Source organism: Ochotona curzoniae, unplaced genomic scaffold, assembly GCF_017591425.1.
Source record: "Ochotona curzoniae isolate NIBS_2020 unplaced genomic scaffold, NIBS_Ocur_1.0 contig_2723, whole genome shotgun sequence".
NCBI lineage: Eukaryota > Metazoa > Chordata > Mammalia > Lagomorpha > Ochotonidae > Ochotona > Ochotona curzoniae.
Genome location: NW_024465573.1, coordinates 9,928,687 through 9,942,920, shown reverse-complemented (window position 1 = coordinate 9,942,920; position 14,234 = coordinate 9,928,687). Strand labels below are relative to the sequence as shown.

At 36.6% G+C, this 14,234-nt stretch overlaps 1 protein-coding gene across 2 annotated transcripts in view; it reads right to left on the bottom strand.

Moving 5' to 3' along the window:
• Positions 1 to 14,234, bottom strand: part of CNTN5 (contactin 5) — a 1,028,052-nt gene that overhangs the window by 112,655 nt on the left and 901,163 nt on the right. For both annotated transcript variants that reach the window (XM_040976845.1, XM_040976846.1), the window contains one exon: positions 12,479 to 12,654. In XM_040976845.1, the coding sequence (XP_040832779.1) occupies positions 12,479 to 12,654 (176 nt within the window). The remainder of the gene's footprint in view (positions 1 to 12,478; positions 12,655 to 14,234) is intronic.

Sequence of the window (14,234 nt, the reverse complement as noted above, 5' to 3'; positions counted from 1 at the left end):
CCATCCAGCTCCCTGCCTGTGGCCTGGGAAAGCAGTCAAGGACGGCCCAAAGCTTTGGGACCCTGCACCCGCGTGGGAGACCCGGAAGAGGCTCCTGGCTTTGGATCGGTGCTCACTTGGGGAATAAATCAGACGGAAGATCTTCCTCTCTGTCTCTCCTCTCTGTATATCCGTCTTTCCAATAATAAAAATAAATCTTTAAAAAAAAAAAGAAAGAATTCTTCTGAATGAAAAAAAAAATCTTACAGTGCTTAGGAAATTAACTTAATGTCCATGAACATCGACATACTATTATACTAGTTAGTTTCTATTAAACCTTCAAACAACCTGTGAATTTATGAAAAACAATACATGTATACTTATGCTAAGCTAAATGCAAGTTATCCCTAGACTCAATTTGGAAAAAAAAAATGTGACAATTTTGCTTTTTCTCAGTATAAGCAACTTTCGAATAAGTGAAGCAAACAAAGTTATGGGCTTTCAGCTTTCTTTCATAGATAAGCATGAAAAGCCATCTTGAAAACAATGCTACAGTATCATACGAAATGAAATTCACTTTAATTGTGCTTTCATTATTTCTTATTGGAGTTCATAGACAAAACCTCAGAAGTTCCCTTACGTTCATCATACTCAATCGCTAATTGAAATATTTTTGGTTTGCTTCTCTCTTCTGCATTCTCTCTCTGCTTTAGGTGCAAAAGTTGTTCTTCCTGTGACAAACGGGCTGGGGTCTTATTTTATGTAGGAATTCTGCCTTGCTTCACAAGGTGGACGATGTGTGACTTGGATCTCCTTGGAAAAACTTCTTCCATTGATTTCAACACTCCTATAATTGTTCCTCTGTAAGACTGCTTCTTAGAACTTGGTTGTATTCATTTACTTCTCATGGAATGTTTGTTGTTATTGCATAGTTTTAAATTCAAAAACTTGTGTCCCATGTATATGTGTTCACTATTCTAAAAAACTCAGAACTCACATATATACACCCTGATAAATAACCAAACAATGTATCTCTTATTCATGAACACTAATGGTGTTATGATTTCAAAATTTTATACTGACCTTTTCCATTTTCCTTCTGTGTGTTATCAGATGAACAAAAGAACTGAATAGCCCAATAGCTATTTCTAAAATATTCATTTCCTTCTGTTCTTATTCAGAAAACATTTTTGAGATGGTACCTATTGGGGTATTAATTCTGGCCTCTTAAAATGTATTTTTATATTGTAATAGGAAGAAAATAGTCCATGAAAGTAAAGGGGGGATTTTGAAAAGCTGCAAGCTAAATACATCACAATACTTGGGCATCCTTTAGAATCTAATACAAAACAGATGCAGGAAGGAAAAGTATGAAATAAAGGTAGAATTTCAAAGATGTCTTGGATATAATGGTTTCTCATACACTGAAGTATTTGAAAATCACCTTGAGAAATAATACAGAAATCTTTGTGCAGCACAATACTTGTATATCAGTAATACTTCAAAAATCAAAACTGAACCATATTTGCTTTGAAAAATCCTAAACTTTGTGTGGTGTTAGATAATAGTCTTTTATTTGTCAAGGCTTTTAAAAACTAAAGAAAAGTCTGCTTTTATATGTTCTTCCTACAACATAAAAATTCTAGTATTAAGATTCTTATTATGTATTTTATCACAGTGCTAGATACATTTTCATGATACACAGATGTAGGACATTCTCTTTAAAAATAACACAAAGCCTATAAAATATATATCAGCCTTTCTATAGCATGATTAACTAGAATACATTATATTTTTCTCTTTTATTAAGGACTGCTATGCTTACTTCAAGAGAAAGCATATTCTTTTGCACAATATTAAAAAACCTGAAATTTTGACATGAAGTAAATGTATAAATATGTTTATCATTGACCTCCTCTCTAGTTATTACACAAGTTAGTAACTTTCCTCCGTAAGCTAAAAACATTTTTAGAAATTTAGCTATCATGGTTAATGTTTCCGAGTGATCTGTTAGTCTTACTAACTGGTTTTTCTTTCATACACTTTAACCTCTGCCTTGACTGAATCAAACATTTATTTAGTCTGTAATCTGCATTAGACGCTATGTTTATTTCAGAAAATAAACATGTACCTAATATCTGGACATCTAAAGGCTAGACTGGTGAAAGTCAAGCAAATATTTACGTCACAGTTTGATACTTGCTATAATGGACAAATGTATAAGATGTATCAGAAGAGTTGAGGCTGGAATTCAGGGGGGCATTAGAGGGAATGTTACACCTTTACAAGTGTAACTCAGTGTTCTGGACAGCATATCTGTACGTGAGACTGTACCTTCCAAGAATTAATATGCTTTTCTATAATGCTACCGGAATTGGGAGTTTTTGTATATTTGTGTATATGTACAGTGCAGTATGAGTATTTGAGATGGGAAGGTATATTAGCATATAAGAAAATCTGTTTTGAACCCAAAGAAGATTGTGATCACGTGATGCATGGTAGTGAGAAGATAGCACTAAAAATAAGTGCAGAGAGAACTTTGTCCTTGGTAAGGTAAAGAAGGAAAAATTCAATGGACTCAAGACAGAATACAAAGGATCTGAATATACAATTCTAGAGGTGAGGAAAGCAGAAGAATCTGCACTTCTTCCATCTATCTGATTTTAAAAACGAAATTTGCATGTCAAAAAAACTCACATAGCTAGCAATACTACAAATTCACATTTAGTACTATCAGATGTGCCCTTAAATGTCTCAGTTGTGGAAGTTGAGTATTTTCATTGGAAGAATGTTTCAAATCTTTATATTTTACATTCTTTGCCTGAACTTCAGCTGTAACAACCATGTGCCATATTGTATCTCATACTCATTTTGAGAGAATCTTCAAAAGACTATAAAGGGAAGCTGATAAAAAAAAATGGGTTCACACAGTGTGAAATGGAACAATTACAGCAGCCTGAAGAGTGAGCGCTAATTAATGAAAAAAACACACCCACAGAACATCTGAAGCAACAAATGTAGCAGGATATTTTAAGATGTTTTCCAGTTCATTCCCAGTAACATTTGTGAAAGGATTTTAAACAATTTGATAATTACATCTTACCAAACATATGATTTTAGTGTTTTAATAGCGATCAAGAGAGAAAGCTAAAACAGTGTTCCTTATGCAGCTTGGAAGGTAAGCTTGCCACAACAAAAACATAATCTCTTTGTCCTCAGTTTTCTAAAAGCCACAGTGAGGAATCGGAGCTAATTTTGTTTCTTCCTATCTGTGTTTTGACACAACAAAGCAGATTTGGAGTATCATTCGTTAGAATGAAAGCCTGAGCAGTTCTGATGGTTAATCGTAAACAGGCCTGCTGCTGAGACCCTGGGTAGCAACAGCCTCTACTCTTCCTTGCTGGGATCAGTTTTCCCATGATTTTCCAGAGTTGTGGAAATCAAATAAATAATCCACAAAGAGAAGAAAGAATAGAAGGAGTCTGTAAGATGTAAACATCTCTCTGTATATTTTAATTTAGATTCTGTTGAATTGCATTTGACCTGAGCTGCGTCTGCATTGTGAGATCCTAGATATCAAACTGAAACTTAGTAAGTAAGCACACTGCAGTCCTAATTTAAGAGTGCAATGTTGCAACAAAGCCCTGGCTTTCAGCCCAGGATGAGCAGTCAACCTTTGATAATTCAGGCAGCCAACGGATTGTCCCATGCGCAGATGAAGCAAATGCCACATCTTACCACATTCAAATAAAGGATCTGGCTATCTATGGCAAATCAAGTCGCTTTGCTGCTTTACCTCTGAAGCTCCCTGTTCCCTGCTGGCTAGAGCGCTTGGAAGCTCTCTTGGTTCCAAGTGCTGCCTACTTTGACTAAACTAGTCTAAACTTTTTATTTTAAAAATATTTGTTTATTTCATTTGTCTTTATTTATTTGAAAGGCAGAAAGAGATTGAGACTAGAAATCTTTTATCTTGTAATTCATTCCCAATTGCCCACAGTGGCCAGGACTGGGCCACACTATAGCCAGGAATCTAACCTGGAGAGTCCATCTGGGTGTTGGGGACTGAAGTGAATGATCCATCATCTGCTGCTTTGTGGATTGTTTTGGCACAAAAATGGAGTTAGAAGTAGAGCTAGAACTTGAACAGAGGCATTCCAATATGGGATATGAGTGCTGCAAGTGGTGGTTTAATTTGCTGTATTAAATGCCCACCCTTAATGTTTTTCTTCTAACAATATTAGTCAGACAATGAAATTGGTTGAAATTTGACTTAATATGATTAAGCTTTTAAGAATTCAGGGAGGAGGCCCGGCAGCGTGGCCTAGCAGCTAAAGTCCTCGCCTTGAATGCGCTGGGACCCCATATAGGTGCCAGTTCCAACCCTGGCAGTTCCACTTCTCATCCAGCTCCCTGCTTGTGGCCTGGGAAAGCAGTCGAGGATGGCCCAAGATCTTGGGACCCTGTGCCCACATGGGAGACCTGGGAGAGGTTCCTTGCTCCTGGCTCGTGGCTTCGGATAGGCATAGCACCGAACATTGCGGTCACCTGGGGAGTGAATCATCGGACAGAAGATCTTCCCCTCTCTCTCCTCCTCTCTGTATCTCTGATTTTCTAATAAAAATAAAATAAATCTTTAAAAAAAATTAAAAAAATTAAGGGAGGAAGGGAAATATAGCTATCTTAGAAATATACCTGTGAAATACTTGTAAACTGTTCTTTTTGAATTAATATAAGTTTAAAATTAAAAATTTGACCTATAGGGATGCCTTTAAAACATATGTAGGACCCAGCACAGTAGCCTAGTGGTTAAAGTCCTCACCTTACACGCACTGGGATCCCATTATGTGTGCTGGACCTAAGCCCAGCAGCCACACTTCTCATCCAGCTCCCTGCTTGTGGCCTGGGAAAGCAGTTAAGGAAGGCCCAAAGCCTTGGCACCCTGCACCTGCGTGGGAGACCTGGAATAAACTCCAGGTTCTTGGCTTCGGATCTGCACAGCTTTGGCTGTAGTGGCCACTTAGTGAGTAAATTAATGGATGGAATATCTTCCTCTCTGTCTTTTCTCCTCTCTGTATATCAGACTTTGCAATAAAAATGAAATAAATCTTTTTAAAAATATGTAGCAGATATGTGCTCTTGACAGATTGTTCATGATAGCAAAGTGTACAAGTATCAGAAATAAGGACTCATAGTACAGATGTCATGACACAATCATAACGGAAATTATCAGAAAGATATTTGTATGGCATTTTATTATATTTGAAAATATTATTAGATGAGAATAATTGATGCAGGAATGAATGGAGGATATTTATATCTAGAAAATGCTATATATAAATAAAAAGGTTGAATGTTAAAATGCTATCTTGTTAAGTAGTACTAGATGTTTTAACTATGACAGAATAGTCAAGTCTCAAATGACTAATCTCAGAAGGGACGTCATTTGAGATGAGCCTACACTAATCTTACTTTGAGGTAAGGGGAAAGGACTTCATAAACACCTTTATGTACTTTCCTTCTCATTGCATCAGTCAAGGGCTAAAAGGCGGAACATACTGTTGGTTGGATGACTCTATTTGTAGGAATTCCTGGAGGGAAGCTAAACGGAGAGCTGTCTGCCCACAATATTCTTGGCAGCCCGGAGAAGCAGAAATCTGAACACTGCACTGCAGCATCTACAGCACTGCTTTGGGTACCTTCAGTTAAAACTGGCACTTTGGTTATTCTTCCTAGTTCAATCCATTTCAAGAGGCTTAGGAGGCAATAAGAATTGGAAAGGAAGAACATAAAAACACGGCAGAGAGATAGAGACACATTTAAAAAGGATTGAAATGGGACCAGTGCGGTGGTATGATGGGTTAAGGTGCAATCTGAGAGCTTGTCATCAATATAGTGCTTGTTCAAGTTCTGGATGCTCTACTTCTGCTCCAGGTAACTACTAATGCACCTGGAAGACAGAAGAGGATGCTCCAAGTGCTTGGGTGCCTGCACTCTTGTGGGAGACCCAGAAGAAGCACCTGGCTCTTGCTCTTGCCTTTTAGCTTAGTCCAACCCCAGCTTTATGTCCATTTTGTTCAAGTACAATCTATAAGCAAAACTACCTTTCCCAATGAAGAAGCTTTGTTTTTTTTTTCTCTCTGTCTTTCAAAGCAACAAACAAAAAATGGTGAAACTCAATAAGCTATGGCTAGACACCCAAAATAAGTGCATGTATGAATACTAGCGGCTATTTATATCATACCTGATCCTATGAGAACACAGCATTAATACAGAACAGCTATGAGACATGGTGCACCTAAGTTAACAAAAATACTCCAGCTCTTTCTCATGCTGCTCTATTTAGGAAGTTTGTTTTAGTGGCCTTGGACAAATGACATGAAGTGCATGCTTAAGTCTGTCTTTGTGTTTTGTGATAGTGAATTATTTTTTGCCAACTTTGACATGCTGCAGAAATTAAAGAAGCAGATTTAGTACTTTGCTTTATAAGAAAATTTTCTAATTCAATTAAAAAGGGAGGTGAGTAGCCAGCATGGTGTGGCTCCTATTGCAGTTAACAGGTTATATATTGGGAAAGTATGGACGATTTTCCTAATTAGACCATCTAGGATGGCAGTAATCTTTTATAATTCCAAAAAGTATGAATGTAGAACTCCAAATTGTATGAATAAAAAAAGGATTAAACATTTGTGCTATAATAGGCAACAGGATTTAACAGGATTTTGTGGTATTTTATGGTTGATGTTATCTAAAATTTAATGTAATTGGCTAAACTAAGAGATGCTTTATGTCATGACTTAGATAAACACTGACTGATTATTTGTGGGGGCATCTTTACTGAAAAGTGATAAAAATGATACCCTATTAAGTAATAGCCCATGCTTTCAGGACTTCCCAGCTAAACTTAGTTCATTAATAAAACCCCAGACTTAAATAGCATATCATGATCCTATTTATGAGACTCCAAGAAACATATACACCTCCTGATAAAGAAGGCCCCTCTGTTACTGGAGTTATTTTCTACTTTGAGAGGAGTGTGGCTGAGGACATATTTCTGAACATAGACAAGTTGGGACAGGCATAGTACACTTTCCTGGGATGGAATGAAAATCTCTCTCTCTCCCTGTCAACTCCCAACCTTTGTTGGTGGTTTTTGTGTTTCATAGCCAATAAAATGACAAAATTGTGTCTTTTGTTAAACTATGTCATAAATTGGTTGGGGACCTTTAGCAAATAGAAGACTACGGAGGCCCAGAGATTGTGGCTAAGAACAGAAAATGGGTGGATTGCTAAATTGCTAACATTCAGAGCACGGCAATGAACCACGAGTTCAGATCTGGACGGATGAGGGAATCTGATTCTTTGCCAGGTAGTGATAATATGGAGCTCAGAGTTCAGTAGCTGCATTACTTGAGAGTCTGAATGAGTCGAAGCAAATATGTGCTTTTGGGAGAGCTACTGATTCCCTGCCTTTTTGGACACTTGTGGATAGGGGTGAAGTGACTGTAAGACTAAATGCAAGGCAATGTAATGAAGAAGAAGATGTCTCAGATACTTGTATGCTCCTCATGGAATTGGACCTTAGTAAATCCTGGAAGTATGTCTGATGCTGTCTTGGATTTTTATGCTACTAATACCTATCACTTAGGAAAGAGAAAAGTGCCAGGTGAGCACTTACTGTGGCATCTTGAGACTTTTATTCCTCTAGAAACTGAAGCTAATGCCTAAGAAGACACATTAGGAATAGCGTGTAAGGATAATTGACAAAGACTAGTTCTTTTCAGCTAATGTGAAATTCTCAAAGCATTCAGAGGTTTTTATTCCAGCTCCTCTTTATGTACCTGTCACTCAATGGAAGAATGATGATGGATATAAATCAGGCATATTTCTTTATAATTTATGCTCAGAATACAGACTAATAATTACATGTGCCTCCCAATTTTGTGATATTCTTTTCTGTTCGGCAAGAGAGTAGACTCCTTCAGAAATATGAGTCCATTGTCGCTGAATTGGTCAGCATCGACAGTAAGGATTCTGAAAGGAATCTATGTGTGAGCCTAGGGCAAACTCGGTACTGAAAACAGCTCTCACATCCTGAGAGAACTGGACCTGTGTTCTTACTTTAGATTTCTTCTTGGTATTTGTGTGTGTGTGTGTATCTGTGAATAAAACGTAATAGGCGATTAATAAATTCTGCATTTGATTTTCTTTTAATATTTGGCTTCTTTTAAAAAGAATCCATGATTTTTTTTTCATGATCCCATTTGTCTTGAATGACTTAATATTGGGCACCGTCTTTATGTTATCCAGAGACTGGAATCAAATTGTGCTTGGGTTGCTTGGTTTTTTATTTCCAGCACTTTGTAGAACAGTGTAGTGCTGAACATATAATGAACAATCAATGGCAAGGCACACTAGATAGAGGAGATCCAACATAATGTTGCATAAAAACTACCTCGTGCTTGCTCCTGTTACCCCAACTTGATAGTGACATGGCCTGAGAAGTCATTTTCCTGATTTAAACATGGGGTCAAAATCCTCCCTCTGTCTTCCTGCATGTGTTACTCCATCACTGGACAAATGTGCAAGACCATGAAAACAATGCAGCTATACAGCACTTCAGTTGTCATTGCAGTTTGGGAACTTGAAAGTGGCAAGTCCACATGGGAGAATGATTCTGTAGTACAGTACCCTGACAACAAGAGTGTTCGCTTTTTTTTTGTCTTGCTAAAAACAAAATATCAAAGCCAAACAAGCTTTAGGCTGCTATCATGTGTAATAGTTTTTCTTGAAAATTGAGGATCAAAACTTGATTACATCTCAAATGAATGACTGTGGAATCCCAAGACTCTGAAGAATAATAGGTCCTCACAGTCTTTCTGGGGCTTTGGCTGAGGGGTCCACCGATGATGCTCAGGTGCTGCTTGGTGTCCTGAGGGGACCAGAGGCTAATGCAGACCTCTGAGCAGCAATAAGCAAATGTCAATGCGTTTCTCAAAAATAGGAGGGTCATAATAAGCCCATGGTTGTCACAGTTATCTCCTCTTGGAACCCCTTTTAACTAGTCTATATTGAATGTAAAATCTGCAAACCACCATCCCTGTACTGCATAAATGTCATATTATCCCCCCCATACAAATCTGAAATGTTTCACCCTTTGTAGCATTCAGAAGATAACTAAATTCTTTAACATGGAAAATACTGTCTTTCACAGTATGGTGTCTGCTGCCTTCCTTTACATTTATTCAACAAGTACTGACTTATTGTCTATTATGTACTGTCATTGTGCTGTTCTGTTCCTCACTGTTCATGATCTGGTCACTAACCTCTTCTGCCTTTTCTTGACCCTTATACTCATTTGTGTGAAAACAGCTTCTTCCAGGCACCTGAAAAGCCTGACAGGTTTATTTCAAATGCCAGCTGCTCTACCAGCCACATGAATACAGTACTCTGTTTTTTTGCAAAGTACTAGCATGTCCCACTGTCTCTTCCTGGCCCCCATTATAAATTCTCAGGCCTGGAGTGCTATACATAGCCTTTTCCTTGAATCCATCACTACACTTGTGGAACTAAATTGAATTTAAAATATTAGGAAAAAGTCCAAGAATTTGCAAAAAAAAAAAAAAACTAATTTGGGGGAATTAGATCAAATATTTATGGACTGACTGCTTGTAACTGTGACTTTACTAATGCGTTCACTCCAAAATTAGGGACGGCCTAAGGATAAAGGGGAAAAATAATAGATGTATTTTCATTATAGTTACTTTAAATGTCTAAGCAATAAAGTTAAATTTTAACTTGATGCAGTTATATTTTATTTACTTACTCGGATGCAATTATATGTCTGAAAGTAGTAGCCTCGTTAGAAAACAGCAGTGCATACTGTATAATGATATAATACAACGGCTACCCACAAAAAGTGTGACAATAGTTTTATCTACTAAGTGATGGTTGATTTTGAAAGATGCCAGTCAAACATCGTTAAACCACATTCTAGTGTCTATGTAAAATATGAACATTATTGCTATTCCTTGATTTTAGCCTGGAAATTTGGTTGTTTCTTTTTCACTTTTGCAGTGGTAATATGCTAAAATATTCCTGAAGTCCTTTCTCTTCTAATCTGTTACTACTCAAACATTCAGCAGCAGAGTATATAGTTACAGGGTATCTGTCCTAGAACTAAGGGCTCTAATCAAAGACCTGTTACATGGCAGCCCATCATTCAGCTTTTTTATTGTGCTGCGCTCACATAGACCCTGAGGGTAATCCCTCAAGACACTTTAGGAACTCTCCTTTGAAACTCAGAATAAGCTTCAGGTCACCCGACTTCCTCTTCTGTGTCCTGCTCTTGTGAGCTCAGAATCTTAACTTGTCCTATCAAACAAAGTATTTGCAAGTTCAGAATGACTCCCAATTATCCATCTTAATGATATGGTTATTCTTACTTCTAAAGCATATTATCTTTCACACAAAGACATTTTTCACATGAAGTACAGGGGGAAATAGAAATCTGTTCTATCTTCTCTTTCCTGTTGTTTTGTATCAGTGTTCTTTCTGGAGTATGTTTTGGAACTCAGCTGGAATGCTAGCATGTTGAGATAATAGAAGGAAAGTGATTCCTTTACTCTTTATAAAGTTACCAATGTGGTTCAGTAAATATATATTTCTAAAAATGATTCTACATATGCTAAATGAAATTGCCCTATATAATATCTTATAGTTTAATATTTTTCTTTTTCCAAAGCTTAATTTTAATATGGCTTCTAACAACTGTGTTTGTAGGAAGTAAGGGTCAATTTTGTACTTTTCAAGAACAAAAATAGCATGTATGCAAAGCATAGAGCAGACATGTGATGTTAAGGTTCTTTCTTGATACAAAAGTGACATAAATCTAAAGCTGTAATATCTAAGGCATGGAATGAGAAGTTTTCATACTTCACCAGATCTGTTTATTTCTTTGTCAGTATTGTAAGCTAAATGGGCTGACTGCTATGAAGAAACTTATTTTAGTGACATTTTTACTAAGAGTAACTGCTAAAAATGAACCTTTGTAGATGATCTTACGAAGATATGTTTTTAATGAATTATTTCTTGTTGTGAAAATAACGGATTTTTTAATATTATTCTCCTGGTTCTAAGACATTAGTGTTATAAAATCTGTAGGATGAAATTCTTAATCCATGGTAAGATGGAAAAATCACAAATGTGAAAAAAACCTAGTTTAGCTTCACTTAAATCTTTGTGTATAACTTAATAATTTTAATGTATCTAATGAGATGTGAATAACTGCAAAACAAACTGGTATGATGTGAATATTTTATAACATTATTTAATTTTGTTTAGCAAATATGACATGGATACATATTTATTCTTCTATTAATATAAATTTATCAGATTCTAAGCTGAGAGAGCACTTAGAAATCTGAATTTTCCACTTCATTTTTTATGAGATTAATGCCTGGGCAAGTCAAGCTGACTAGCTTTCCATGCACTGTGGTAGGTACTGGACTTGACGCAGAGAACTCCCAGCCTTGGATCTGGGATTTAATGCCTCTTAGAACCTTCAGAAATACCATCAGACTGACAAGAGAATTTGAAGGTTTGCTGTAACTATGGTTTTCCTAAAGTGCTTAGGTAAAAAATAATCTAAGTTTGCAACAGCATTTTAAATTTAATTTGTAGGCAAAAAAAATTATATTTAGACTCATCTTTCCAGTCATATAAGTAAAAAGAGGACCCCAGACACAATCCCTTCTTTCTTTTTCTAGCTAGTTCTTCCTATGTGTCTGTCCACCTCTTCCTCTGTGCCTTTGTGTTATGCTACTTTTAAAACGATCCAGATGGTGGATGGGTCTCTTCATTTCTCGGAGGAGATAAGACATGGCGATGATTCTGTAGGGGTTTTAAGTTCCATAAGAATTCCTAGCTCCATGTACTTGATTAGTCACATGGATAAATAATGGAATAGGAGGAATTAAAAAGAAAAGATTTGGCAAACAGGCAACACATTTGCCTGTGAATGTTATTTAAGACTATTGTGCGTTTGTGAATATAGGTTATATGTTCATTCTCTATAGCTTGTGAGAAATTTACAGAAAATCCTCAAATTTTTAGTTTCTGGAAGAGTAGGACTTATTTATTTAATTAATTAACTATATTACAATCACTGTTTCCTGTGCTTTTAGTATTATAGCCTCTTTTGTAGCAACACACCTTTTAAGACATCATGTATAAATATTGACAATTTTAGTCAAATAAGCTTTTTATATTGAAGTGAGGAAATCAGATTCACATAATAGAGTGTTCTAGGTTTCTTAATGGGGCTCTTTGAATAGTGATTGCTTTCAGTGTTATATGACAAGCTAATGGAAGAAAGAAGTTTTTGATTCACATTAATATTTCTCTCTACTTTTTTGTAGCATTTCATAGCTGAATTTTTTTACACTTGACTCAAACTTTCTAAAATTGCCATTATTCTAATAATAAGAGGGTATTAACTTACAGCCCTGATGCTTTCAAAATGTCCACCTTCTTTCTCGAAATCAATAGGCTGTCCTCTTAGTGTCCAGAAGAAAGTGACATCCAAGCTAGCATCGTGGATGGCTTTGCAATTAAGGACGATGCTTTCTCCCACTGTTAATTCTGTTCTTTTAGGAGTAAGTTCTATCCTTGTAGGTTCTGTAGAAATAAAAATGCAATGAAGAACCTCATCAATATGTATTGTTTCCCTACATCATTTTAAATCATAGAGAAAAACTTAAACAGAGAATCATAAAATTGCTTCAGGGATTGGCATCTAATTTTTTGACATTTGAAGTAAACCGTTATGAAATGTTAATTTCTGGGTGCTAGGGCACTTTGCCCTTCCTTTTTTTGAGGGGGACTAATGATTAAAGAGTCCCTGTTCCTACCAAGGAGCTAACTTGGTGAAAAACCATGAGGGACTGCAGTCATTTGCATTCTGGAATAAGAACATAGAAAATGAGATTACGAATGTTGTGGTTATGCTGAAGGGTAGGTAAATAAAAGGAGTTTTTAAAAATTAATGACATATTATTTTTACTGGAAAGTCAGATATGTAAAGAGAAGAGAGAGAGAGAAACATCCTCTGTCTGCCGATTCACTCCCCGAATGGCCACAACAGCCGGAACAGAACTGAAGCCAGGAGCCTCTTCCGGGTCTCCCACAGGGGTGCCGGGTCCCAAGGCCTTGGGCCCTCCTTGACTATTCTCCTTGGCCACAAGCAGGGAGCTGGATGGGAAGCAGAGACACTGGGATTAGAACCGGTGCCCATAAGGGATCCTGGCATGTGCAAGGCGAGGACTTTAGCTGCTAGGATAATGTGCCAGGTCTAATAAAATGAATTTTTAATCTAACAATTGTTCCGTAGGTTAGAAAGAATTCTGGTGTAATTTACCCTCAAGTACTATTTTAAGTTGCAGGCAACAGAAGAACTTTTGTGTAAGTTAGTGTTTCCATAGCCATACATATCTACTACAAATACTCTCCCATTTGTATTCTTTGTTTACATTAAAATAATCCACTTTTGAAGAGAAAAAGTGTGTCAGAGGCACCCTCTGGCTCATTATAAAAGGTACTTTTGATGACATGCATATGCTGTCACTGAAATATAAGACAAAAGGCAAACATATTGAATGGTTTGGTTATCTAATTACTGTTAGTAAATTATCAAAACCATGTTATTTTACTTTTATTTATTCATTTATACTGAATTTAGAGCAACTTTGAACCAGTGAAGTTTAATATAAGCTGTGTATTTCTGTGGGTTAAATTGGTGATTAAATGGAAACAACAGGATGTGTTTTGAATAAAGCATTGAAGTGATGGAGATACGATTTTGATGTTTTACTAATTAGGCTCCTACATGTAGACACTGCAGCATAATTGGTTGTAGTTAATGATCAGGTTAATTTTCCTAACAACAATGCAATCAGAAGAAACATCACTGCAAGCCACTGCCTGGATTCTTTCATATCCACTGTTCTTTCAAGCAGTCACTGAGAAAATGAGCAATCCTAGGATTGGATGGCTGTGATAAATACTAACCTTCTGGAAGTCAGATACCCCAGACGGCACTCACGTCTCTGGCTTCATCAGAGAAGGCAGATACACACAGTACACTGCAATTTAAGCTTCTTGGGATTTAGCATTTTCTTCTGAGAAACTGGATGTTTGATTAAATTCTGATTAAAACCTGCCCCACATTTATACATTTTTATGTTTGTGCATTTAGCACT